At 53.7% G+C, this 25,686-nt stretch overlaps 1 protein-coding gene, 1 long non-coding RNA gene and 1 other non-coding gene across 3 annotated transcripts in view; 1 reads left to right on the top strand and 2 right to left on the bottom strand.

Moving 5' to 3' along the window:
• The window catches only part of LOC123808390, a 36,675-nt gene extending 26,354 nt beyond the window's left edge, over positions 1–10,321 (bottom strand). The window contains exons 1-2 of the long non-coding RNA XR_006783781.1: positions 10,238–10,321; positions 6,018–6,068 (exon numbers count right to left, since the gene is read on the bottom strand). This is a non-coding gene — a long non-coding RNA (uncharacterized LOC123808390). The remainder of the gene's footprint in view (positions 1–6,017; positions 6,069–10,237) is intronic.
• Positions 10,322–10,663: 342 nt separating this feature from the next.
• LOC123809100 lies at positions 10,664–10,770 on the top strand. The gene has a single exon (XR_006783958.1). It is a non-coding gene; the product is annotated as a U6 spliceosomal RNA (small nuclear RNA).
• A 4,870-nt stretch (positions 10,771–15,640) lies between these two features.
• On the bottom strand, positions 15,641–24,707 carry SKOR1 (SKI family transcriptional corepressor 1). The gene is made up of 9 exons (XM_045823384.1): positions 24,601–24,707; positions 22,154–24,377; positions 20,957–21,050; positions 19,913–20,020; positions 19,317–19,388; positions 17,856–17,930; positions 17,536–17,610; positions 16,956–17,021; positions 15,641–16,409 (listed from the first exon to the last, which is right to left on the bottom strand). The coding sequence occupies exons 1-9, from the start codon at positions 24,705–24,707 to the stop codon at positions 16,315–16,317; spliced, it is 2,916 nt and encodes a 971-aa protein (XP_045679340.1). The 3' UTR covers positions 15,641–16,314.
• Positions 24,708–25,686: the final 979 nt, after the last annotated feature.

Genomic DNA, 25,686 nt, shown 5'->3' with positions numbered 1-25,686 from the left:
CTCCTGGCTGTGTGATTTGGCCCGGACCCACCGGCTTGTCACTCAGGAACATTCCTCCTGGACCCCTGCCAGCAGTGTGCCACTTTTTTTGAAAGGCTCTAAGTTTTTGTCTTTTTCTATGTCTTAATTAGCTTTTAAATTGGGAAGTTGGGAGGTGGTTTATAATAAGGAAGATTATTCTCATGCCGTCTTAACTCTAAAATCCTATAATCTGTCATTTTTAATAGGAGGAGCCTTCCCCCCCCCCCCCAAAACGTGCCCATTAAACATAAGGTGCTGAGCTACTAGATGACAGTACAAGAAGAAGGTCTGGCCCCCGCCCTGGGGAGGTGCTCGGGTCTGGGAAGGGCGGGGGCGGGGGGGGGGATGGCAGGCAAGTAAACGACTAACTCTGACACCAAGCAGAGGAAATACACGTTGATATAGGTACTGGGCGGCCAGAACAGGGAAGAGAGAGCAATGAATGCTGATGGAGCAATGGGAGAAGGCTTCCTGGGGGGTCTGCAGGGCCTCACTCTGGGCACACGAGAGTAAACTACAAAGGGAGGAAACTACCCACACACCCGAGGTACTGTGGCATCTAGAGTCTGAGTCACGGGGACAGCGGCACCACCCTGAGGGGAAGGCCCCGCCCCCTGGGGCACACAGGTGGTGATTCTAGGCAGGGCTGTGGGGAGGGGACAGAGGAAATGGGTCACACTGGGTCCAGGGGAAAGTGGTGGCCCAGGGTGAGGTGGCGCCATGCACGAGTCCCCAGCCCTGAGGACTCTGTGGCCTCTGACAGTTGCCTAAAGTCAAATAGTCTAATGGCCAGAGAGGCAAGTGTAGGCATTTTCTCAGCCCCAGTTGGGGCAGGTCCTGGTTGGTTGCAGCCTCGGGGAAGGGGGGGACGTGGGTGGGGTCTCAGCTAAAAGGGGAGGAGGAAACTAACATCCACTAAGTGTTTATTTGGCGCCAAGCACCCTAGGGCATTCTAATCTTTGTAACTCTGCAAATATTTACTGAGCACCTGCTATGTGCCAAACTCTGTTATAGACACTGGAGATACAGTGGTAAACAAAACGAAATTCTTGCTCCTCATGCACAAATAAATATTTGACATAATTTCAGTGATAAACACTTACCACCAGTGTTAGGTACTGAGAAGAACAATAGATGGGAAACAAAAATAAAAGGAGTGTCATTGTTAGAAGTGGTTAGAGAAGGCATCCTGGAGGAGGCAACATCTGAGCAGAGACCTGAATTAGCAAGGGTGGGAGCCTTACATTTAGTGAGGTTTCTTTAGTCTAAAGAAGAAGAAACACACCTCAGAGAAGGGCAGTGTCTTTCCCTAGATTACAAAGGTCCCAAGATGTCTCTGGGGAGGGTGTTCTCCTGAGATCCTGGGCTCAGGTGAGGTACTCAGAGGCCGTACTGCACCCTCAGGCCTTCCGCCCACAGGTGGCTGTGGTCTCACAGACCCTGAGACCACCTCTCTGGGTACCAGGTCAGCCCACTGGTGCCTTCACTTTGTTTCTTCCCCTCCCCCTTTCTGCCACTTCCTCTGTCCTCCCCTGCTTCTCTCTCTCCCCTGCTTCTCTCTCTCCCCCACCTCCTTCTTGTTGTTCGTACAACACTTTATGGTAAACACGGGGAAGTTTATCACACATAAACACATACAGGTCCAGTTCAATGAGCAACGACAGGGAGAATGCCTGAGTAGCTGGTGCCCAAGTGAAGAAGCAGAACAGTGCAGCCGCGCTGGAAACCTTCGTGTGCTCCTTCCCATTTTCTTTCATCTGTGGCAACCTCTTCCTTGCTTTTCTTATCATGTAACCACCTACATATGTGTCCTTAAACAGTATAGTTGAGTTTGGTCTCACTGTAAACTTTATGTAAATGGTATAACTCTCCATACTCGTTGTGTCTTACTTCTTTCATTCAGCATCCTGTTTACAAGATGTACCTCTGTTTCTGGATATACCATGTTTTGCCATTATAATGCACACTTTTTTGCCCAAATTTTTGAAGGAAAAATAAGGATGCGCATTACATGTGGGTATAATGATTACGTACTGTGGGTATTATAATAATGGGTATAATAATCCTGTGTGTAACGTGCACAAAAGGTGGGTGTGCGTTATACACGGCAAAACACAGTATTAGCTAGTTTGGGGCTCCCTTTAGAAAGTACCATAGACTGGATGGGTTAACATTGGAAATTAATTTTCTCACAGATCTGGAAGCTGGAAGTCTGAGACAAGGTGTCAGGGGTCAGGGGGGTGGGTTCCTTCTGAAGGCCACGAGGGAAGGGTCTGCTGCAGCCTCTCTCCTGGGCCTGCAGAGGGCCTGCCTGCTCCCTGAGTCTTCATCTTCCCTGCTGTACCTTCCTACATCCAAGTCCCCTCCTTCTGTAAGAACAGGAGTTATCTTGGATTAGGGCCCACCCACTTGACCTCATTTTCATGTAATTACGAATGTAAAGACCCTGTTTCCAAATATGGTCACACCCTGAAGTATGGGGGGGCAGGACTTTAACATATGAACTGAGGGGTGGAGACTGAGATTCAGCCCAAACACTGGTTGTTACTGTGCGGTCACTCATTTTCATCACTGCAGGGTATCCTATTGCACGAACACACCACACTGTTTGTATCCATCTCCTGATGACAGGCACTTGCGTTGTTTCCAGTTTGGGGCCATCACAAATGCTGCCGCTTTGAACACTCTTTCACCTGTAATTCAGTGCACATGCGCCATGAGTTTCTCTGGGTTTATAATTAGAAATAGGACAAATGAGTCACAGGGTAAGCTTATCTTAGATTTTAGAAGATATGCAAATACTTTTCCAAAGCAGTGGCCTCAATTTCCCCCACCACCAGCCATATATTTCTGTATCTCTACCCTTCTATTTCCTCACCAGCACGTGGTAATACTAGACTTCTCCCTGTTAACTAGGAGGTGGTTCATTTTGCATTTTCCTGATGACTAATGGGTTGAGTACGCTTCCACACTGGCTACCTGGATCTCCCATTTGTAAAGTGCCTGTTCAAGTTCTTTGCCAATTTTTCTATTAAGTTACCTTTTTAATTTTTAAATCTCTTTCCTTTCTACAATCATGGGTATTTTATTTTATTTTATTTTATTTTATTTTATTTTAAAGCTACAGTATTCACTTTCCTGCCAGTGGACCTTGGTCAACACCATCTGATCCACCCTGAAAATGTTTAATAACTTGCATTTCAAAGAACAAGTAATGGATGCCTAGACCCTTCCTTCCCAGACACCCTGGGCTTCTCTTACACACATTCCGACTTTCTCCTCCAACTTCCTGCCTCCACATGTGGATAGAGGCTCGCCCCATGTTACAGCAACCCCTCTTACCTGACCCACCGCCATGCCGCCTGCACAGAATATGATAACTGAATGAGATATTGGGTTAATGTCTGGTGTGGTCCTTGGAACCCTGTATGCTACTAGTAAACATTTCCCTTTCTCCTTCTTGAGGCTCTGCAGGAAGGAGGAAGAGCAACAGCTAAGAGTGACACTGACCGACTGCTACCTGCAGGCTAGGTTGGATGCCAAGGTCAACCCACTGTCCATCCTTTGCCATTTTCTTCCCTCTTAGTCGCAGATTTTATTCAGGGTAGTTATGTGTGTCCTCTGCCTTTGCCGCCCCCCTCCTTCCTCATGCCTGGAACCTGGAGTTCCAGGAACCGCCTTGGACTGCAGGCCGTCGCTCCCAAAGACGAGAGAGCCTGGCCCTGTGCCGCAGCGGAGCCCCAAGACCTTGAAAGACAAGTTGTCTCACACAAAAGAGAAATCAACCTCTGTCATCTTAAAGCCACTGTTATTTGGTTTTCTATTATATGAAGCAGAACCTAGTTCTGATACTTAAAGAAAATATATGTTTTTGGTTAAATAAAAACATGTGTTTGCTTGAGGTTAGTTTTCCTGCTTCCATTAAAATCATTTTTGCCAGTCAGTAAATGGTAACATTTACTGTTACATTTTAGTCTCGTAACATAGGTACCATAACATATTAGTCTCCACACTCAAATTTATATTTTTCAAACAGCCTGGAATCAGTATTTTCAAGTTGATATCAGAGTAACTGAGACAGAGTATCTTAAATTGGTGAGAAATTAGTATTCCCTAGGATAGAAGATATTCCTTGGAAATGCAGACTGGTGCAGCCACTGTGAAAAACAGTGTGGAGATACTTCAAAAAATTAAACATGGAACTGCCTTTTGACCCAGTGACCCCACTTCTGGGAATATACCCGAAGGAACCCAAAACACTAATTTGAAAGAACATAAGCACCCCTATGCTCATTGCAGCATTATTTACAATCACCAAAATATGGAAGCAGCCCAAGTGTCCATCAGTAGATAAGTGGATAAAACAACTGTGGGACATTTACACAATGGAATACTATTCAGCTGTAAAAAAAAAAAAAAAAGAAAAAGAAAATTTTACCCTTTGCAACACTATGGATGGACCTGGAGAACAATATTCTAAGTGAAATAAACCAGTCAGAGAAAGACAAATACCATATGATTTCACTCATATGTGGAATGTAGTGAACAAACTGAGCTAACAAGCAAAACAGAGACAGACTCATAGATGGAGAGCAGATGACAGCTATTGGGTGGGGGGAGTCAGGGCATAGAGGGGTGGAGCAAAAAGGAAGGACTCATGGACAAGGACAACAGTGTAGTGACTGCAGCAGGGGAGGGGGTTATAATGGGAATAAATGGTAATAGGAAAAATACAATACTTTTAAAGTAAACATTAAAAAAGTTTTAAAGTAAATATTAAAAAAATTTAAAAAGAAAGTATTCCTTCCTCTTTTTAATAAGTTAAATTGTTTACAACAGCTACACATAGGTATATGTCAGGATACTCAGGAGGTAATGAATTCACTCTTTTTGAATAGAACTGGCATCAAATACAAAGAATGTTCTGCGTAATTAGCCGGGCTGTTTCCTGTTCAAACAGAGACTCTCAAGTCAGGGCCTCTACCTTCCAGGACTGGAATGTGATAAAGATACAGGTCGTAAGTCACTGTCAGCTTTCGGGTTAATGTGTTTGGTCGCTGTGTCATCATTAGAATAGAAAGTGGTGTGCGCATGCGCACATAGAAACACACTGCACGTGCTCCAGTGAGGACGCCGCGTGTGATGCGGGGTGGACACTGTGGGTTCTGAGTGTGAGGCCTTAGATGATTCACTTAATCTTTCGGAGCCTCAGTTTCTTCGTCTGAAAACAGTGGCCTATAACATGGATGTAGCATGAGGATTAAATGAGAATGTGCGCATAAAATGCCTGGTATTTTATATGCATTTTTATTAACACTTCATGACTGTAAAATAAGGTGGGTTTCCTTTTATTTTTAATTTGTCATTAGACTAATTTGGGGCAAAGAAGACCAGTCTGTCACTTCCGCTGAAGGCCTTACTCCTTCCTCAAGCCACTTGAGTCATTCCCACCAGGCCCAGGGGAGAGGACGCTGGAGCCCTGGCCCTGACACCCTGCCCCGGGGTGGGTCCCAGAGTCCCTCACTTCCCCAAGGCAACAACCCTCAGCACCGCCAAAGCCCAGAGGAGCTGGGAGTAAGGAGAGATTAAGTTTCTGTTTTTATTTAAAGATCCTAATTTCTGGACGTTTATTTTGGGGATTACAGTGGTAGCTTAAGCTACTTTAAGACACTGTAAGTTGAAGTCTTTCCTTCACTTGGCTGCTAAAGTTTAATTCAGTCTAATTATTTCATGTGGCATCAACGATAATAGTTTCATAATTTCTAGTATATTAAGCACTTAATATGTTGTGTCATTTGAAATCACATATTAAATTCAGCAAAGTACATTTTAATGAGAGTTAAGTGGTGTGAAAATATTAATACAATGTGATGGCTCGTCTTGGTGCTCGCATTTTGTAGGTCTGCTCTAGATGCACACAAGCCTGGCTCCCCAGGTGAGGGAAGCGTTTAACCGCCTGGGGCTAGAATGGGTGTCTAACAAGCCGACAGTCCTACCTTCTGCCACACAGCACTTCACAGTGGAATTTCTCATGGGGCTGCATGACCCTATAAAGCAAATAGGGAATTATTATTTTCATTTTAGAGATGAGGAAACTGAGGCTTATTGCTGGGCCATAAATATGGCTCTTCTCGGCTCAAAGCCACTGCAGTTTTGCCCTGTACCACAGCTGCTGTCAGCGTGACCTGGGGAGGGGCGGGGAGTGATGTCTGGACTCTGGGGCAGCAAGGATTTGGACAAGGTGTCGCTCTTCTCCTACCCTGCAACCTCACATAGAGAAACTCACAGAGCCACCAAGATGCTGGCAGATCTTGGACTTGGACTTGGCACTTCTTTTGGACCCTCTTTCAGAGCGTGCCTTCCACAACCTAAACCTAAACACCTCATTCTCTTAGGCCACACTGGGATTGCCAGAGAAAAGTCTTGACTAAATCATGCTGAACCCTTAGTATATCAACAGCTCGAAATCATCGGGCATCAATGGAGGCTTTATGACAACAGAAAGAGAGGTTTTAAAGTTTCCCAGATTCCTGGAGCTGTACTTCCACATTTCATCTGGACACAAAGAGCTCAGAGAGCAAACTCCAGTGTGACTGACTAGCTGTGCCACTTTACCACCCAGGCCTAGGTCTTCCCCATTGGTTAGATAAAAATCTCAAACTCCCCTGTGCTTTTCTTGGAGGCATTGGAATGAAGTAGAACATCAGAAGACCCTGTGTTCATCTTAAAGGGCAAGGACTCATGTGCAGCTGAGTGAACAGGAGTCAGTGAATCTATGTGGTGTCCCTTTCGGGCAACATAACTGCATTTTAACCAGGCTCTTCTGTAACTCAAACCCAAAGGATTAGAGCCTTCTGGGTTAAAACAGCCCTCGTAGTAGCTAAGAAAAGGAGAAATAAAAACACTAAGAAAATGAGGTACTAGAAAAGAAATTTTCATTGTAGCTCAAAAATAGTACCCATTGTGGTTAAAAAAGGAAGGGGGAGCTTTTTTTACTTTTCAAAAAGCTTTCTTTCATCCACAGTTGCAAAATTTAGGAAAGGAAAAAGGAGAGTAATGAAATGGTTACGTATTGAGTATTTTTATACCTACCATGTACTTCCCACACGCCCAGGGCCTATTCTAATATTTCACATGAATCCGTTCATCTAATGTGCTAGGGCCTTTCACATTCAATCCTGCATTTAATCTTCAAATAACCCTGCTAAACAGGCAGCAGAGTCCTCATCCTACAGGTGGGAAAACAGCCAGATGCTCACAAAGAGATCTGGGGAATAGTGAAAGTCATGGTCTGGACTACACACTGCCTCCAAACGCAAGCTGGAGAATGGGCAAGATTAATTGGCACCACTGCAGTTGGGAATCTGGGATGGATTAGTATAATTGATCTAAGCACAGCGGGGGGCCAAACCAGAAAAGCAAGAAGTCTAGGACACAGTTTAGGAGAAACTCCCTCTGAGTGGTCTGCTGGCCACACCAGACCCCACTTCTTCCCTCAGGCTACCTTCTGAGCTGTGGATTCACAGACCCTGTTTTACCTGCCCCACCTTCCCTCCCAACCCACTTTCCTGGGAGGCAAAGGAGGAAACTTTGGAAAAACTCATTCACACTGAAGTGGTTTGGGTAAGAGAGTATGCTTGAAACTGTTACGACAAGGCTTTAGTCAGAGAATGAGCTGCTCAGAGGGACTTCTGGCAGCCTAGGGTATGGGTCTGGGCCGTTGGAGCTTCTGTGTCAGGCCTGTGAACTCGGCATGTCTCTGCCCTGAAATCCAGGAAAGCCACAAATGCCTTTCACCCCCAGAGTTCCCATTACGGAGAAGGCCAAGGCTGCTTCTCTCCACATCCCTTCTCACTTCGAATGAAATGATATATGAAAACTCTCAATGCTCTCTGGCTGCAGGGAAAGTACCATCATTTTAGAGAAGTCTAAGATCTCCTGTCTTCACCGACATATTTTCACTATGAAACTACACGGCTCTTCACTGTTCAAAATCAAAGTAAAACTGGCTCTGTCCTCCCCCACTAGAGTTGTGGGAAGTGCCACTTCAGACAGGATCAGGAGAACCACTGCTCATCTCTTGGGGTTCTGCAGCTCAGGAAGTTCAGGGAAGGCTGTTGGGACTCTGGCTGCCTCAGGTGTGCAGAGGGGAGAGAAGCCAACAGCTCTGAGAGCTGGCAGGAGCCTGCTTCCCCTGCAGCCCTGCAACTGCCGACCGTTGTCAGTCCTCTCTGGCACCTATACACTCCTTTACCATCTGTCCCCTTGGGGGTCTTTGGGAGCTTAGGCTTCCCTGGAAGTCATGGTCACCTTGGCTCACCCTCACTGAGTCCCTCCATGTGTCTCCTCTGCTGCAGCTTCATGCCACATAAAGCCCATTTCCTCCCCTCTCACCTCCCACCCGCTTCCTCCACAGTGGGCCTTCAGGGCTCAGGGGCGAGTGTCATATGGTTCAGCAGGACCAGACCCTAGGTCCACAGCCCCTGTGGACTGTTCCTGGGGTTTTCATGCCCCAAGGATGACCAGCATTCCCCACCCTTCTAGAATAGAAAACAAAAAAAGGTTGAATTTTTTACATCTTGCTAATTACAGTCTCAAAAAAAAGTTCTTCAGTTACCCAGTTACAAAAATCACAGCAATTCAAAGCTGAAAGAGATGCTAAAGATAATCTCTAGACAATCTCTAGAAAAGTTCCCCACTTTGCAGGAGACCAAAGAAGACCAGAGAGGGCCTGGCAGTTGGCCAAGGTCACAGACAGGTGTAGGGAGGGACAGGAACCACAACTCAGCTCTCTCCTCTGTACCACAATTGCTCAATACAAAAAAAACAAACAGGCAAACAAAAAACCCACCTCTGGCTCAAAATAACACGATCATGTCCCAGAAATGAACATCCTGGTCCATCTCCTGCTGGTTTCTGCAATAAGGCAGTTATGAACCCACAGGATGTACCTGTCACCATGACACGTGTGTGCATCGACTGTGTCGAAAAGCTTCTCCTTCCAAATAAATGTAATTGAAGATTAGCATCATCTCCCATCAATGCTAATACGCTTTTCCGTTATTTGCAATTCCCTTTCGTAAATCTGAGAGAAACATCATTGCCCAAATTAGCTCTTTTCGCTCAATAAAGGCCATATTAGCATTCTGAGGTTTGCATTCACTTACTGCTTAGAGAGAGGTCAGATGAGAAGTTGGGCAGCCTGAGCCCGATTTCCATTTCACTAAAGACAGGTGGGGGAGGGGTCTCCAAAGTTCCCAGAAGCCTGGCCGGGAGCTCCCTGGCTGTGGCTGAATGGAGCCCTCCGCTCTCACAGTGCATGAAATACCTCCACAGTCGCCTCCCATTAAAGACTGGCCCAGGTGGGTGAAACTGACTCAGGTGCCTCCAAGGTCCTTCTCTGCCTGTAACTCTCACGCTGTCTCCCTACTATCAAATGACAGCTTAAATGTCCCCTGCCCATCCACTAAAGTGGCCTTCATTCCCCACTCACTCTCTATCCCTCATGTTTTTTTCTTTCTAACCGGGCTCAGCCCTGAGAATGCTCTTTTCTGGCTCCCTTGCTGGAATGGAAGCTCCATTTCGACAGTAACCCTAGCCAGTTATTCACCCCTGTAGCCCCAGCGGTGACGTCACAGGTGCTCCACATTTGGTGAACCAATGAAGGCAGGAAGTAAAGTCAGGCTGGTAAGGCCTTGGGAGTATTGCCTAAGAGGTAAAAAGGAGATCGCATTCCTGGTCCCAAATCTTGAGTTTCACAGTGAAAGGGAAAAAGATCAGTATCCGAAACCAGACTTGCATCGGAATCCCAACTTCTTTCACTACTGGCATTAAGGGAAATGGCGTAAGTGCCTGACCCAGTGCTGGATCCAAGGATGGTGACCTTCCCCCGACAGCCACCCACCCTCTTCCAAGTCATACTATGGAAAGCCTGGGGGATACGTGGCTGATAGCGCTCGCCCTGAGAACCCCAGGGAAAGTGGCGGCGCGCCCTGGCCCATCCCAAGGTGGCGGCCACCCCTACGCAGCCCCTTCCAGTTCGTGATCCACGACTCCTGCCCTCCCAAGGGTCACGGTCCCGGTGCATGGGACGGAACAGCCCGAGCAGCAGCTTGCATCCGTTCCGGGGTCTCGGAGCACGCTTTTGTGGGGATTTCACCAGCACCATATAGCCCCTAGCCTAAAAAAGTGCACTCGCGCCACGAACAAGAAGCACCTCTTAGATTCTGGGCCTCTGGGCTGCCGCGTTCCGGCTGCCGCGTTCCCTCCTCCGCGTTCGGGGAGGAGCCCCAGGACCGACTCCTCCGCGCCTAATTGGACCGGCGGGGAAGAGATGCGTAGCGTCACGCTCCACGTGACCTAGCGTGACTATCGCCGTCGTCCGTGAGCCGCGGAGAGGTCGGGCAGTAGGAGAGCCAATTTCCCATGGTCCCTTCGTTTGCATATATAATACGAGAGGGTTAGGAAGGCAATTAGATTTAATAGTAAAATAATCGCAAAAAATACAATTACAGTAGGTGTTATACAGAAAACTGTAAAGTAAATATTTTAGAGTCTAAAAAAAGTGCACAATATAATCACCATAACTGTAAAAAGTTTTAAATTTTGGACTTGATATACTTTGCAACAAGGCCACAGGTTCGTGCTCGCTTCGGCAGCACATATACTAAAATTGGAACGATACAGAGAAGATTAGCATGGCCCCTGCGCAAGGATGACACGCAAATTCGTGAAGCGTTCCATATTTTGGTGTTGAAAGGTCTATGTGGGTGCACAGTAAGCATCTTGATACAGATACAAACAATTTTCACTTACAGGTTCTTTTGTTTGTCACAAAGGAAACTAGTCACAAAAGATGGGAAAAGGAATGATGGATAGTGAGATTCGTCTGTTTGCGTGCTTTTCCATCTGGCCTTTGGGCCCCATTCTTTTCTTTTGCACCTTGCCTCTGCTTCCCTCTGCATTATCCTGAGTTCTACCGTCTCTTACACCTAAAGAAATGGCCTTGATAAAGTTAATCCATTACAGGTCCTAAAACATAACAGGACTTTAGTGCTACAGTAAACATAAAGCGATCTAAAACAGGAACTTGGACCAAGACTGACTCCTTATGCTATTGCCCCTGAACCTTAATGATGATGATAATGATGATGATGACAATGCCTCCTTACTGGGCATATAACACGTGTCAGGGGCTTCACCAGTATCTTAATATTTCTGACAGCCTTGCCTTGTCACTATTTACCTCTGAGAGGTAAAAGCAAGGTTATGTAACTAGTAAGTGGCTGAGGCAAGGTCTGAGATGTTTAAACACAGACCCTGAAAAGATGGGAGACTCGCCTCCAGATCATTCAATTGCAAAAATCACACTCCTAACTAGTAAAGTGAGAAGGAGGAAGAAAAGTCCAACAAAGTTCAGGTTTCTTGTGATGACTCTGCCAACGTTTAATTGAAATATCAATTTCTTTTTCTAGGAGAAAAGTGTTGGTGCTTAATCTTTGATGGTGCCTGAGCATGCACATAGTCTTCTTGGTGGTCCCTGCAGCCTCTGGGAGCCCAGTCTGAGGGCCTCCAGTGGTCGCAGGGTTCCCAGTCTCTGTGCCACGGGAGTCGAGACAGGCAGTCAGAGGTGGAGCTCCAGTGCCTACCAGGGGCAGCGGAGGGTAGCTCCCGGTGGGTAGCTCCTGGTGGGTCCTTGCAGCTGCCAGGCAATGTTCGATCCAGGATCCATTTCTGCTCTCTTCGGTGGAGGTGAAATGATCCTTTAGAGGTAACAGCTGAGAAAAGGGGTCTGTGGGACTTCCCCTTGTGCCTCCTCCGATTGTGGCCTCCAATGCATGGAGTTAGAGGACAATCTTTGGTTTTCCTTTCTTCCTCCAAAGATGCCCGTGGTTCTTCTTTGGAGGCCACTTGAACAATTGGGCGAGTGGTTTTAAATGTCTCTTTCTGGGATGCCAGATAAGGAAACAACCAATGTTGGTGTGGCTCTCCCTCCTTCTAAAGAAACTCATCATTCTTGGCATGACTACTGTCTCGGAGCAGAAATTAGGAAAGCCAGGCAATTCCTAGTCCTGGAAAAGCCAGAATGCTGGCTCGCTCTCCTGGCTATGCACAGTTCTATGAAGCAGGTATCCTTTATCCCTCATGTTATAGGTGGGGAAGCTGAAGCACAGAGAGATTCAACAACTTGCACCATGTCACACAACTTGTCAGTGGCAGAAAGGGAATCGAGTCTCAGGAAATCTAGCTACAGAGTTTGTGAACTTAACCAAACACTGAGCACCTTGATCCGCCAGGTGGGGGTTGGAGAGTGGGCCATAAGGGTGTTTAGAACTAATGGTAACAGCATGCAAGTCCATGCTGCCTTTATCAGTGTTCTGAATTAAAGGGCAGGAGGTATGTTTTTGCAAAGGATGAAGGCTATACTTTAGATCCAGGTAGCTGGGACTGGTATGTGCCCAGTGACTTGGGAAAATGTAACAGAGTGAAGGAGCACCTTCTTGGGGATGCAGTTGGAAGAGGAAGAAAGTTTTTCCTATTCTAGGTTGATAATCACTTACCTGACACCTGCCCCCCCCCCAACTAATCCTATTGATGAAGGATATTCTCAGCACTAAACCTGTGTTTAATTAATCTTATGCAAATAAGATTAATTGCTTCCCAGTAGCTGCTGTCCAGAAGCACCTAGGGATTCTTCCCCTCAGACATTTCCAGCACCTAGATGAACCCAGAGCTAGAACCCATTCATCTCGACAACTCTTGAGCACCTGTGAGGCGCTGGGCCTCGTGTTGGAGGTCACAAGGAAGAGCAAGACGCGGCCCTTGTTGCAGGGGTACTTGCAGCCCTATGGGAAAGGCACACAGCCAAGGATAACTCCGGGGAATGTACGCATCCCCATTAGCCTCAAGAACCAAGTGTCATGGGAACACAGGGATTAGTCCCAGGGACGCAGGGGTCTTCCAGGTGTCTTTTGCCTACAGGTTACCCCAATTTACAGAGGAAATGGAGGTAGGGAGCAACCTACTGGTTTCTCCCAGGGGAGTGGAAAATCAAGCAACCTTAAGTTGAATCCACCGGCTCCTCTAGCTTCGGTTCGCTGTTTCTCACCTCGGAGTCGCTGGGACGGGCGACGATAGAGACCCTCCGCCCCACATCACCTCCCTGTCAGGGGACCGAAGTTCCTCCCCTGAAAAAGGGGGTGAGAGGCGAAGGCGCATGGTTCATCCGGTTCTTTCCCCCTGACCCCGGACTCCAGGGCCACACCTCCTGTGGGCACAGCTGGGGGGCGGGGTGCGGAACCAAATATCCAGAAAGAACAGCCGGGAGGACATTCTGCGCCACCCCAACCCGCTCCCAAGTCCCCAAGCCCCGCTTTTTCTCCCTAAGACATGGCGCCTCAGTTTTTGGCCTTCGGACGCTGGATGTAACGCCTAAAATATGTCGCAAGGTGGCAACATTGTGGCGAGAAATAGATGAAAAAATTCTGTTTTTTTTTCTTTAAGCATATTTTCCCTATTAATGTTTCATTTAACTTAATTAGAATCTGGTAAACTAATTAAAGTAGCTACGAGCCCCGCAATCAGCAATAATTCGTATAATTATTGATAATTACATCCATACCAATCGTTTGGTTATTAACATTTTGGGGGGAACAAACCACTTCTGAAAGGACGCGGAGCCCAGGAGGGTTTTTGCGACGGAGTTTCTGGGTCGGACCCGCCTGCACCTCCAGTCCGCAGGTTCCGCTCCGGAAGGGGCGCCCTTTCCGCCGAGGCCCCGGCTGCCCACGCCTTCCCCCCTCCACTTTGGGGGGTTCGGAGAGGAAAGGTGAAAAGGAGTGTTTGTTAGGTTCCTCTGTGTGGGCCGCAGTCACTGAACTTCTGGCCGGGTAGTCAGTTTTTCCATTTCACGGAGAAAGAAAGTGCGGCTCCCGAAGGTGCGGCTGCGCCGAGGGGGAAGGCGCACGCTCCCGCCAACACCGGCGCGGCACGGCGGGACCCCAGCGCCGCTCACCGCCGCCCCGCTCCGCACCTCAGCACCCCGCATGCCCCTAGGACGCGAGTCACTTCCTCTCTGGACCCTAATTTCGCCTTTGGTACAATGCAGACTAATCTGGTCCATCCCACTCATAGGAATTGTTCCCACTCCCTGAAGGGTCCCTGCAGGAAGTCGTGCGTCCCGGGGCCACTTCCCTCGCGGCGCCTCACCTTTACCTGGCGCCCTCACCATTATTCTCTTTCATGTCCCCTCTTGTCTAGCCCTAGTAATAACCTGGGACTTGAGGACTCCAGACGCCAGTACAGGATGCCCTGGGGACTGGCTACCAACCTTGACCACGCGATGGGCTCCCCATTTGCACCCCTTCCTGGCGGCTTCGAATGCGCACCCCTGCTCGCCAGCTACGCTCCGAGCCCTCTAGACGACCCAACATCAAACTTACCAGCCCCAGCTGCTTTCCGGGCGGCGTGGGACCGCACGCCCGCCTCCAGGGTCTCCGCCCCGGGCGCCTGGCGCCTCCCGGAGACCGATGCCCAGGGAGAGCCTGAGTGTGTCGGGAGGGCGGGGTCCGCGGACCGCTGCTGCCCTGCACTCTGTGTCCCTTCCAGAGCGCTTCCATGGGGAGGGGGACCTGCATATTATTCTACAGAGGACGGCACCGAGGCCTAGGAGCAACAGGGCACCCCTGCTAGTCAGCCGAGGAGGTGACACTGGACGCCACGGCCGCACGGTCCCCGACACTGTGCGCTCTCCCACTGCACTTACACTGTCCTGTTTCCCCACCGCAAAAGGTGCGCTGCAGTTCCCATTCTTTACCTGTAGCCCCACCAGCAGGTGCGTTGTGGAAACCGAGGTCCCGGGTCAGGTGAGGCCTCGGTAACCGAGGCCCGTGCGCCCTGCCGCCCCCATCCCGTCGGGACCTGGCGAGCGCGGCGACCCGGACACCTGCGGCTGCTGGGCTTCACCCTCCACGTCCTCAAACCCACTCAGACTAAAATGTATGGTGTATTAAATTCCGCCAATGCTCCTTCCCTTCGGGGAACGTGTACCCGTCGTCGAGTCTCGCCCACCCCTTCCAGGCCTCACCCTCCCAGGCCCACCCTGCCTACCTCGCTCCCCACCCCGCCCCGCCCCGCCCCGCCCCGCCCCGCCCCGCCCCAGAGCTCCAGGACCAGGTCTGCGGTGTCCCGCCTTCTGGCAACCGGCATTCCGGGCAGCGCCCCGTCTCCAAGAGCCCTGGAGGTGACCTCCTAGGTGGGACAGGCTAGAAATGACACCAATAAACTCTTCTGTCTCCCGAGAGCGCTCGAGAGAGGAGCCGGAGACCATGCCCCAGGAGCCATGCCGTCGCAGTCCTCTTTACCCGGGCGTAGGGCCCTAGGAGGGCCCGAAACGCCGAAAGGGGGTGGCCCGTGGGGTGTGCCTTCAGGACCGGCGGACAGGTCAGACGCTGCTCTTCCCACGCTCCACCTGTTGCGCAGCCCTTAGCTGGTCTCCGACCACCTGACCGCCGCCCCCCCCCCCGCGCCCCCGCCCCAGTCCCCACTTCCACTGCCTCAGGAAGTGACAGATTCTTTTTATTATTAAAAACAAAACAAAAGTCACGGATACAAGGTGGTCTCCCCAAACAGGCTCAAGGTGGTCTCCATCTCGTGAGTCAGTCGTCGCCCTTTTTTTTAAAGTGCTGTTATATCAAGAGGTCACAACAAAAAATAAACAAAGCAAAACCCAAAAGGGACTGCAAAACGGGACAGGAAGTAGGTCCAGGAAAGGGAAGCAAAATAACATACCGCATAAATAAATTAAGGTAAACTCAATACTGAACCAAGAGACTCACAGTACATTTACATCCATTGCACGTAGCCACTTTGTCATTAGGAACAAGTTTCAGAAGTGGACGGGGCAGGGAGCGCGGGGCCAGCGCCGGCGAAATTGCTACATTGTAATCACAAGTGGGGGTCCAAGGCTGTACAGGGGAGAAGAGGGGCCCCCCTCTCCCCTTTATTTTCCCCGTCTGTCCAGTTAACCCCATGAGGTCCAATGCCCTGGAGTTCAACCATGGGGCAAAACTGGTATTTACACTTGGAAACGGAGACGGGGGCCCTGGGCTGGGGCGCCCAGGAGTGCGCGGGCAAGGCCCAGGCTTCCGGGAGGAGGACGGGCAGGCGGGAGGCTGTATTTACATCGGTCCGGTCCGAATGGCTTGTTCCTCGCTCTCGGCCGCCTCGGCCGCGGGTATTTACAAGAAGAGAGCAGCATGGCTTGAGGGCGCGTGGGCGCGGCCGGGCCGGCCCCTAGGGCAACAGCGGGGGCTTGAAGGAGCAGTTGCCTGTGCAGTGGCGGGGAGTCAGCATCTTGCAGGAGAAGTGGTGCAGGGCATCGTGGGCTTCTGTAGAGACAGCCAGGCGAGCCACGTTGGGTGCCTCACCTGCCTGGCTTCCCCCTGAGCGGCCCCCACGCGGCCCCCACCCGGCCCCTCCTCTGTCCGCCGGGATCTCACCCACCCTCTACTGGCTCAGGGGTTCTCAAGGGAGCGAATCAGAAGATGGGGAAGAAGATGGGGCCGGGGTGGGGGGCGCGTAGAAGAGAGGTCCTGACCATTCAAATAACCACGGCTCTGGTCCAGTAGCCCCATTTCAGGGACATCGGCCTAAGGCCAGACTTGGACCTGAGGGCAGGCTTCCCAAAGCCCCGAGCCCAAGGGGCTCTTTCTTCCCATCCCACCCGTTGTGAAACCATTTCCTCGTTGGAAGCACATCCTATTTTCCTCCTCTCAGCTTCTAATTGATGTAGACATGGTCTTCCTCTCTCTCTCTAGCCCATTCATTCACTCGTTCATCCATTCGCTCCCTCATTCATTCATTCATTCCCTCATTCATTCTCCAGCACAGCCGGCATCTGGCACCCTCCTATCCTTGTTCCAAGGCTTCCGCACCTTTTAACTTCTGCTGGATGGCATAGCGCGCCTTCCGCTCTTGGTCGAGTTCGTTACACAGAGTGTCTGGAAGACATGGGGAGGGGCCGGTGAGGAAACGAGCCTCCACCCTGGCAGGCGGCGGGGTCACAGCCGTGGCCTCACCTTATTCCCAGCTCTTAGCCCTTCGCAACAACGAGTTGAGGGGCTGAGGGTGGGGACATCAACGTTCTCAAATGCAGACTGGCGGAGGGAAAAAATGGCCTGGGATAGTGCTTAAAAGCAGACGGATCTAACCAAAATTAAAGCAAACTTAGGCATTACTTCCCAGGTAATTTTACGCCTCGATTTTTAATTTAGAAACCATGGAAATTGCCGTGATAAGAAGTTCAATCACTCCATGTAATGATGCCTGCAAGCCGTTTGCTGGGCTCGCTTGCCATTCTGAGGCTAATCAGAGTCTACAAAGGATATTAAATAAAAAAAAAATAATTGTTAAATTACCTTCAATTTAAATCCAAATGACTGAGCCAGCATTGCGGCTCCTGCCAGACAAGAGGCAGTTACGGCCGCGCGGGCGCTCACCTGACTCCCGTCTTACCTCTGACAATTTGCAGCTGTTGCACCATTTCTTCTCGATAAGCCAATTCCCTCTTCATTTGATCCTGAAAATTATCTGTGCAAATTGATTAAGTGAGAGCTGTTAAGCACAGCCGCCTCCCTGGGCCCCATCTCCCTACTCCCCACCCCCACCCCCACCCCCTATAGTGTTTGGCCTCGCGGGGAAACCCCAGGAAAAGGGGGCTCCGAGGCTCCCACAGGGGCTCGAGGCAGCTGCTTGCCCAGAACCTGGCCAGGCGCAGGGGAAGAAGGTTCTGGCCCGGAGGTGGGGTGGGGTGGGGTGGGTCAAGATGGGGGTACCTTTGAGACTCTGAAATTCTCGCTCCAGCTTCTTGCGGAGCTCCATTTGCTCCAGGAGCAGTTTTTGCAGTTCGTCTGTGAAGGGGCGAGAGTGGGACGTGAAGGAGGGAGGTGTGCAGGGCTCAGGGGCCCAGAAGCTGCAGACCCTGCCCTGGCCAACAACTCTGAGATAGATAGTTGGGGTGATGGAGCCGTGGGTAGAGGCCTGCGGCACTCAGTTTACCCATTTGCTTCTGAAGGATTTGGGGGAGGAAAAGGACCTTCTCCTGGGATACAATGAGAATTAGTGCCCATGAGAATCAGATCAGGATGGTAGAATGCATTCTTCACTTCTAGGTCCTGGCTCAAGGCACTAAGCAGAGTGGCATCTGCTTTAACTTGTTCTTAACTCCCTAACCTTGGAAACTAGCCCAGGAGGGCTCGATTTACCCCTTCAAAAATCAGGAATACAGAGCAGGGAGAATCTGGTCCAAGCCTTGACCACCCCCCCCCCCCGCCAAGCCCTGGGAAAATACATATACTCACAACATTTTGTTTACAATTTCAGGACATCCCCAGACCCCAAGTCCATGCTAAGAACACTCATATAAAGCACCAATGGTTTTGAAGGTAATTACATATTCCTGGAAAATTTGTAACTATGCAGAGTGAAAGGCCACCAATGCTCTTCTCTCTCCCCACACCGGTTTCCAAGCTCATCCTGCACGGGTGTGGGGAGAGGGATCCGGGAAGGTGTGGAAAGCCCTGTTACTGCCCCCAGAAACCAGCTCTTGAGAGGTGGCAGAGAGCTCGGCTGACTTTGCAGCTACTGTTATCCGGGTCCTCCACGGGGGGAGGGTCTCTGAGAAACCCCTCCCCAGCAGGTGCTCAAAACACAAAAATGGGAGCTAGAGGAGCACAGTGGGGCTAGAGGCTCCCTTCTCCTGTGCCTGAAGTCACACTCTCCCCCCTTGCAGGCTGAGCAACACCCCCCATCCTGTTCTCCAAACAAGCTGCATCTTTACCCCACTGAGGGTGGGGTGAGTGGTTATGCCTTAATTCAAGGGGAAAAGTTAACCTCTTAGACATTCCTAAAGTAAATGCTTCCTAAGAATCTTGCTATTCTTAGCTATTCTGGGAAGCCATGTGTTCCAGTGAGTTTGGGAGACCCAGATGGTCCTGCCTGATTGTCCACATGCATCAGGCTCCCAGGATCTTGACTCACTTCTCTTTCTTACTGGGCTATTCAGACAGACCAGGCTTTAGAACCCAAACTTCCAGTGAACCTCTGGGGGTCTGGCTCCCTCTAGTCACCCCCTACTGGCATCCACAGTTCTGTGCCAGGACAAGGTGCCCAGGGGATTACCTTTCTACTCTGTGAAAACCAGTTCCCCGAGAACCCTGTCTTCTCTCACACAATCCTGTGTGAATGACGCCTCTCTACAAGAAAAGCTCAAGCACATTTCAGAGACTTAACCTCACCTCTGGCCAGGTTCTCGATATCTTTCTCCACTAGCTGAGTTGCCGTCACATCCAGGGTGAGCCCATCTTCTCCTGGGATACAAGGGCAGGTAAGAGGCGTCCTGTCCTGGGAGAGAGGCCCTGCGAGGGGAGGGGTGAGCTTCCTGGGAACTGGTATAAGTCAGGGACCTACTGCAAACACTCTGCCACAGAGGAGACAGTGACGGGCATCTAGTACTACCCACCTTGCAAGCCACCGTTTTAGGGACGTGGCTGGCCATCACTTCAGAGAGTAGCCCATTGGAGGAGACCCAGGGTAGACAGGCTCTCTGAGGGCAGGAGGTGCCTTTTGCCCGGTTTCACTTCCTTCTACAATGCCTTCTTCTCTTACCCGGAAGGGCCCCCCCCACCCCGCCCCGAGGAAGTAAGCAACTCAGGAAACTTGGCCTGCACCTTCCCCCGCGCTGTTGAAAGATTTATCTGCCGGCAGCAGAAGAGGACCCACAGCCGCTTACGCTTGATCTAAAACCGTGCCCACAGCCAAGGCCGGTGGGGATCCGGGCGTCCGGGACACCAGCTCCCGACCCGGGGTGGTGCTCGAGGTTCCTAGGGCTCACCTCGGTCTGTATTTGCAGGACTTGGCTGCGAGATAGTCCTTTGGTCTGGATAGGATTTCCTCGTTTCCAAATCGTCGGCGGTCGAGTGATTGTCTTCCTTATCTGGCTCTTAAAGGCAATAAACCGAGTTTCAAGGAGAGGCAAAGAAACCGTGACCCCGATACGGCCAGAGCTGCCGCAGTCCGGGCGCCCGAGTCCTAATTAAAAGCTTCGCGGCCGCCGCTGTTCCACGCTGTGCGCCTGGGCTCGCACCCTCAGGCTTGGGCCGGGCATTCCCTCCCCCGCGCGCGGTCTGCTCTTCTTCGGCTCCACGCCCCCTCCCCAGCCCCTCAGAAAAGAGCAATGCGAACAGCCGAGCCCACCAGGGACTAGCGACCTACATCGCGCTCAGATACTGGGGCACCGCGAGCGCGCTCGTGGCCGCCGGGTCTGCCTGCGCGGCTCCCGCCGGGAACGCGGCCCAGGCTGTGACCGCGGACTGGTGGCGGCATTGGACACACGATCCTGGGCCTGGGGCCTGGTCCGGGTTCCTTCAGCCCTCAGCCCCTGCGAGCCACTGGGTCCCTCGCGCGAGCGCAAGCCCCCTCCCCACCCCGCAGCCGCGTGGGCCGCAGCTGCCATCGCGCCTGCAGGTGCACGCGAGCGCGCGGCCAAGCGCCTCTCTATTCACCGGTCCCAACAGAACACGGGGGTGCCGCGCAGTCAAAAACCCTTGCTTTTTAAGTGAAAGCACTAGCAAGGGGTGCCAGGCACGGCTTTAAAAACGCTTTACCCCAGTGTACAAGGTGTGCGTGAGCATGTGCTTGTGTGCTGGGGAAGGAGGCTTGTTGTTATTGGGTAAACAAACGATGGAAGTTGTGGGAAGTTCTCGCTTAGCTTCTCTTTTCCTTTCATTGTCTGTCCCTTTTCCTTTTCTCTTGCTTTCTCTGCCTCTGTCTTTCTCTTCTCCTCTTCCCTCACACACCTCCCCTGGCCCCGGCTCTCTGCCCGCTGTCCCCCCATTGTGCTGGCCGGAGACCTCCTCAGAGGGGCTGGGGGCTTTACCGTGGGCCTCGGGGGTGCAGAGGTAGGAGGCCGCGGGCCCCAGCGCCGCCGCCGCCGCGCTCTTCACGTGCTCGTCCCGCTCGGGCGCGTACACCTGCGTCGGCCGAGAAACGACAGGCGGTTAGGGGGACGCTCGGCGGCGGCTGGGAAGCCGCGCGGCCGCGCGCGGCGGCCGAGAGGGAATGCTGAAGGGGCGGCGGAGGTCGGCCAGCGGGTGGGACTGGAGCGCCCCGGGCGGCGGTGACGCACATGGCACAGCCTCGCACCCTTGGGGGCTGCATCACTGTGGTAGCTTCAAGGTAATTATTAGCGCCCTCGAGAAAATTATCCAACACACAAAGCGGCTCCCAAGACAAGGGCCATTCAAAGCCGCCCCCACTCTCTTCTCCCGCCTCCTTCCCGGCGTCTTCCCGCCCTCCCGCGCCCGGTCCCAGGCATAAATGACGCCTTTCGCAACTGGCTAACGATTCGTGTTTTAATGGACCGAATGTAAATGTACAAGCGTACGCACCCACTTCCAAATGGCCAACAATTCCGGCTTAACTGCACCCCCTCCCGCCCGCACCGCCGCCCCACCACGCTGAGAGCCCCTCTCCCGCCCCGCACCCCGTCTCATCAGCTGCCCGCTGCGAGCTCGGAGGTTTTCCAGGCGGGAATTGGAGGAGACCCGGGCAGCTGCAAGTCGGGGCGGAGGAAGTTTCCGGGGCCGAGTCTGCAATGGCCCGGCTCTGGGGGAGAGGCCGCCCCCTCCTAACCCGCTCCTTTCCCTCCGGGGCTCTGGTCCCCAACCGGACTGGCGTGCTACGGGTACGGCCTCACCAGCGCGCCTCTCTGGTTTTGGGTCCCTTTCTCTCCTTTGCTTTCTCCCTCCAGACCCCTTCTGTCCTCTCCTGGGTCTGTGTGACGGGCGCTCTCTGCCTGTCTCCTCCTCATTCCCATCCACGAGAACACAGCACACGCGTTTCTCAGGCCCGTCCCTCGCCCCCAGCTTCCGAAAGCCTCAGCCGGGGGTCCCAGCGCGCCCAGCTCCAAAGGGCTCCCAAAGCTGGGCCTACTCAGAGCAGCCGAGGCCTGCTGCTCCAGCGCCCGCTCGGAACAGAACTCCCGTCCCCTACCCGGCCAGGGCCGGCCCCACATCCCCGCGGGGCCGAGGGGCAAGTAAGGAGGCGCCACCAGTGGGGTGGGCGCGGGGCTCACCTTGGCCGGCACGGGGCCCCCCAGTGGCCCGCAAGGCTCTCGCAGCTCATAGCCGCTGCTCGGCGGGCTCCTCTCGGGTCTCCGCACCACGTCGTCGGCCGCCAGGTCCCCAAACACGGACCGGCTGGCTTGGGGTAGCCCCGGGCGGCGCGGGGGGCGAGGGCTACCGCCATCGGGAGAGTCCGTGGGACCGTCGGCGCCCGAGGAGGTGGTGGACGGGGGCCCAGCGGGCTGGTCGCCGTCCGGGCCGCCTCCCGTGCTGGGCACCCCGGCCGCGCCAGCCGCGCCAGACTCGGTCTCGTCCTGTGTGCCCTCGTCGTCGGGGAATCGATTGGACTCCACGTCCACCTCGGGCTCGTCGGCAGTGTCCACGTCGGGCGAGGCGGAGTGGTAGCTGGAACTGCCCTCGCTCAGAAAGTCCGGGCTCACGTAGCCGCCGCCAGATCCCGAGCCCGGCCCCGGCCCCGGCCCCCGAGCGGGCCCGGCGCCGTAGGCGTCGCGGGCGCTACCGTAGAGCTTGGCGATGCTCTCGGCGTCCTTGACCACAGGCCGGAAGGCCGACACGTAGGAGCCTTTGCGTGCGGGCGGCGGAGGCGGGGGCAACGGGGCCAGGGGCGGCGGCAGCGCCTCGTCCGCTCCGTCCTCGTCTAGTGGCCCGCGGGACAGCGCGCTCGGGCAGCGCTCCTCTGGGCCCAGGCCGCCCTCCTTGGCCGGCTCCGCACCGTCCAGGGGCTCGGGGCCGCCACCACCCGCAGCCGCCGCTGCAGCTGCCGCTGCAGCCGCTACAGCGGCCGCCACCGCCTTAGCTTGGCTCTGCGCAGCTGGATACGGGGGCACCGGGAGGCTGCCTGCCGCCGGCCAGAACATGGGAAACGTCGGGTATACAGTGGCTGCTGCGGCCGCTGCAGCCACGGCCGCAGCGTCCTTGGCTGCCCCGGAGGGTTGGTGACCCCAGAACATGGCGCCTCCACCTGGGCCAGGCCCAGCCCCCGGGGGCAGGTGGCCCGTTCCTGGACCGCCTGCGCCTCCACCTGTGCCCGCGCCCCCGCCACTCCCCGTGCCTGGGCCGCCCTTGGGTTCACCGGCCCCTAGCACCGGGTCGTCCTTTTTGGGGCAGAGGCCGAAGGCCGTGGGGAAGCCGTAGGGGTGCGGGAAGAGCGGCGGGGGCAGCTTCTGCAAGAGGCCAAAGCCCTTGCTCGGCACTGGGATCACCGGGTAGCTACGGACGCTAGTGCCTCCGCCAGGCCCTCCAGGACCTGCGGGGACGCCGGCTCCAGCTGCCAGACCAAGTCCCCGCTGCGGGTGGGGAGGAGGCGGCACAGGAGGCCCGGCAGCCTCATCTTCGCCACAACGCAGGCTTTTGTGGGGCGGCGGGCCTGGGGCCATCTCCGCACCGCACCCTGGGCCTCCCCCACCGCCGCCGCCTGCGCCACCTTTCCCCTGCCCACCCGACCCTCCATTAGCACCACTGCCGCCTCCTCCTTGCAACGAGAAGGTCCGCTTTCGAGTGCCGCCATTGAACATGGCCTTGACGTCCTCCCAAGCGTGGCTCAGTTCGTCTGTGGCCGACTTGTCACTGAGTTTAAGGTGACGGCGCCACGAGTTGAAGTTGGCGGCGTCCGGCTGAGTATACTTGGCATCGGGTGTGCGGTGCGAGTGGAAAATGAACTTGTTAGGCGAGAAGTACATGCTGCAGTAGCCGCACTTGATGCACTTGGCACGCGAGCTGTTGTAACGCGCAGGGATAAAGCTGCCACGCGAGCCCCAAGCGCACTCATGCACCACATCGAAGGCAAAGTTCTCGGGCAGTTTGGGTGGCTTGTGCTCGCCAAGGAAGGACTTGCACAGGCGTTCGGCCTCGCGCTTTGTGATCATGCCGCAGCGGCGCGATGAGATGGGCATGGCCCCAGCCCGACGAAGAATCTCCAGTTGCACGGGCGTGCATTGCACGCACGTGATGCCCAGGGCCACACGGCGGTTGTGGATCTCATTGTAGCTGTAGTTCTTGAGGAGCGTGTTGGAGATCTGCGCCAGGCACAGGCGCTCCTGGCCGTCGATGACCAGAGACACGATAGGCACTCCATACAGCGACGTCTCGCCCACTTGGTTGGGTTTGAGAGCGCTGGAGCCCGAATAGGGCTGCAGCTCCTGCTTCGAGTTGGGCGAGGAGTTGCCCTCACGCCCCGGCCCCAGCTGAGTGGTGAGAGCCTCCATGCCGCCGCTCCTGCGAAACAGAGAAAGCAGAGAGCAGATGAGCCATTTTCAGTGCCGCCTCGGCTCGGGCCCGCCCAGCAGGGCGCACCGTCTCGGGCGCGCGGGGGAATCTTGGCAATGGGGAGTCCAAGCTCATTCGCCCCCTAGACGGGCGCCTTTTGTTATTCAGATGCGTGCTGGCACTGGAACAAAAGCCCTCGGGGTTTGGGGGAGCAGAAGGGGGTAATTGAGACCTCAGGAATTCCCGGGCAGCTAGGAATGCAATCCCGTTTTCGGAATGGGGAGAAAGTGGAGCCCAGAGACGGAGAGTGACTTGCCCAAGGCCACACAGCAAAGCCATTGCCGAAACCCAGCTTCCTGGTGCCGAGATCCTTGCGCCTTTGACCACCTTCTCAGCCTGCCCTACCCGCCCAGGTCCTGAAGCCCGGACTTCGGGGATCGGCCGCCCCTTTGCTCAGCAGTGCATGCAAGCGGGCGGGCGCCGCGCGAGAAGGGGTTGGGGGAGGGGCGGCCACTGCCCCGCTCCAGACAGCAGGGGGCGGGGGTGGGGAGCGGGAGGAAAAGGAGGAGGGTCTCCAGGTTGTGAAGGGGAGGGGGGTTGGGGGGGGAGTCTGAGGCGACCGCTGTTCGCGGTGCTGAACCCGGCTCTCTCCAAAGCACACTGTGTGCCCCCAACCCTAGGACGGCCCCCGGCCACGCAACTTCGTGCCAAGCCCGCTCCCCGGGATAACAGCACTTGTTTCCACAAACCCGAGCTTCTCCTCTCATCTCCGGAGTCCCGTGTCCGTTAGGCAGAAAGATTCTGCTCGGAAACAGAAATGGTTTCCATTGCAGCCATCAGTGGGAACAGGGTCAGGCAGTTCCTAACCACATTTTCTGCATTTTTAGCTGCGTTCTAGACCAAAGCTGGTTTTCATCCGGGTCAGCCCACGAGACGCAGAGGTTCCCAAGGAAGTTTCTTAGGAGCACTTCTCCTTCGCTTTTAACTGCCCACTCCCTAAGTTTTTGCTTAGGCCAAGTGCAGTCTCTCTGGGCTCTGGGCTTCCTCTTTTTTGGGTGGTGGTGGTGGTAGTGGTGGTGGCGGCGACTCCTCTCTGAGTATCCTTTGTGCCAGGCTATCCCGGCTCCTATGGGTTGAGGGGAATCCTGGCCGGTCTCCAAAGCCGCTACCAGGTTCCAGGTCAAAAGTTGCTGCTGTTTCCATGTTTTGCTCACTGGACGAAGGAGGGAGGCAGCTGTGCCTGCGGACCTCACCAGTGGGAGGACTGGGAGACTGATGCGTGGAGCTCTCCAGGTGGCCGGGGCCAGCCACGTGTCTT

The sequence above is a fragment of the Phyllostomus hastatus genome, unplaced genomic scaffold, assembly GCF_019186645.2.
Source record: "Phyllostomus hastatus isolate PE091 unplaced genomic scaffold, TTU_PhHast_1.1 phas_scaffold_501, whole genome shotgun sequence".
Lineage (NCBI taxonomy): Eukaryota > Metazoa > Chordata > Mammalia > Chiroptera > Phyllostomidae > Phyllostomus > Phyllostomus hastatus.
This window is presented reverse-complemented; position numbering and strand designations above follow the sequence as displayed.

What these genes read in the sequence shown, in the direction of transcription:
- SKOR1 (XM_045823384.1), bottom strand. Translation starts at nt 24,707, where the DNA reads ATGGCTTTGCTGTGTGGCCTTGGGCAAGTCACTCTCCGTCTCTGGGCT. An exon ending in GGGGCCCCGTGCCGGCCAAG is followed by an intron (nt 21,051 to 22,153) that starts GTGAGCCCCGCG and finishes CGGCCGACGCAG; the next exon opens with GTGTACGCGCCCGAGCGGGA. An exon ending in TCCTGCAAATACAGACCGAG is followed by an intron (nt 19,389 to 19,912) that starts GTGAGCCCTAGG and finishes CTTGTATCCCAG; the next exon opens with GAGAAGATGGGCTCACCCTG.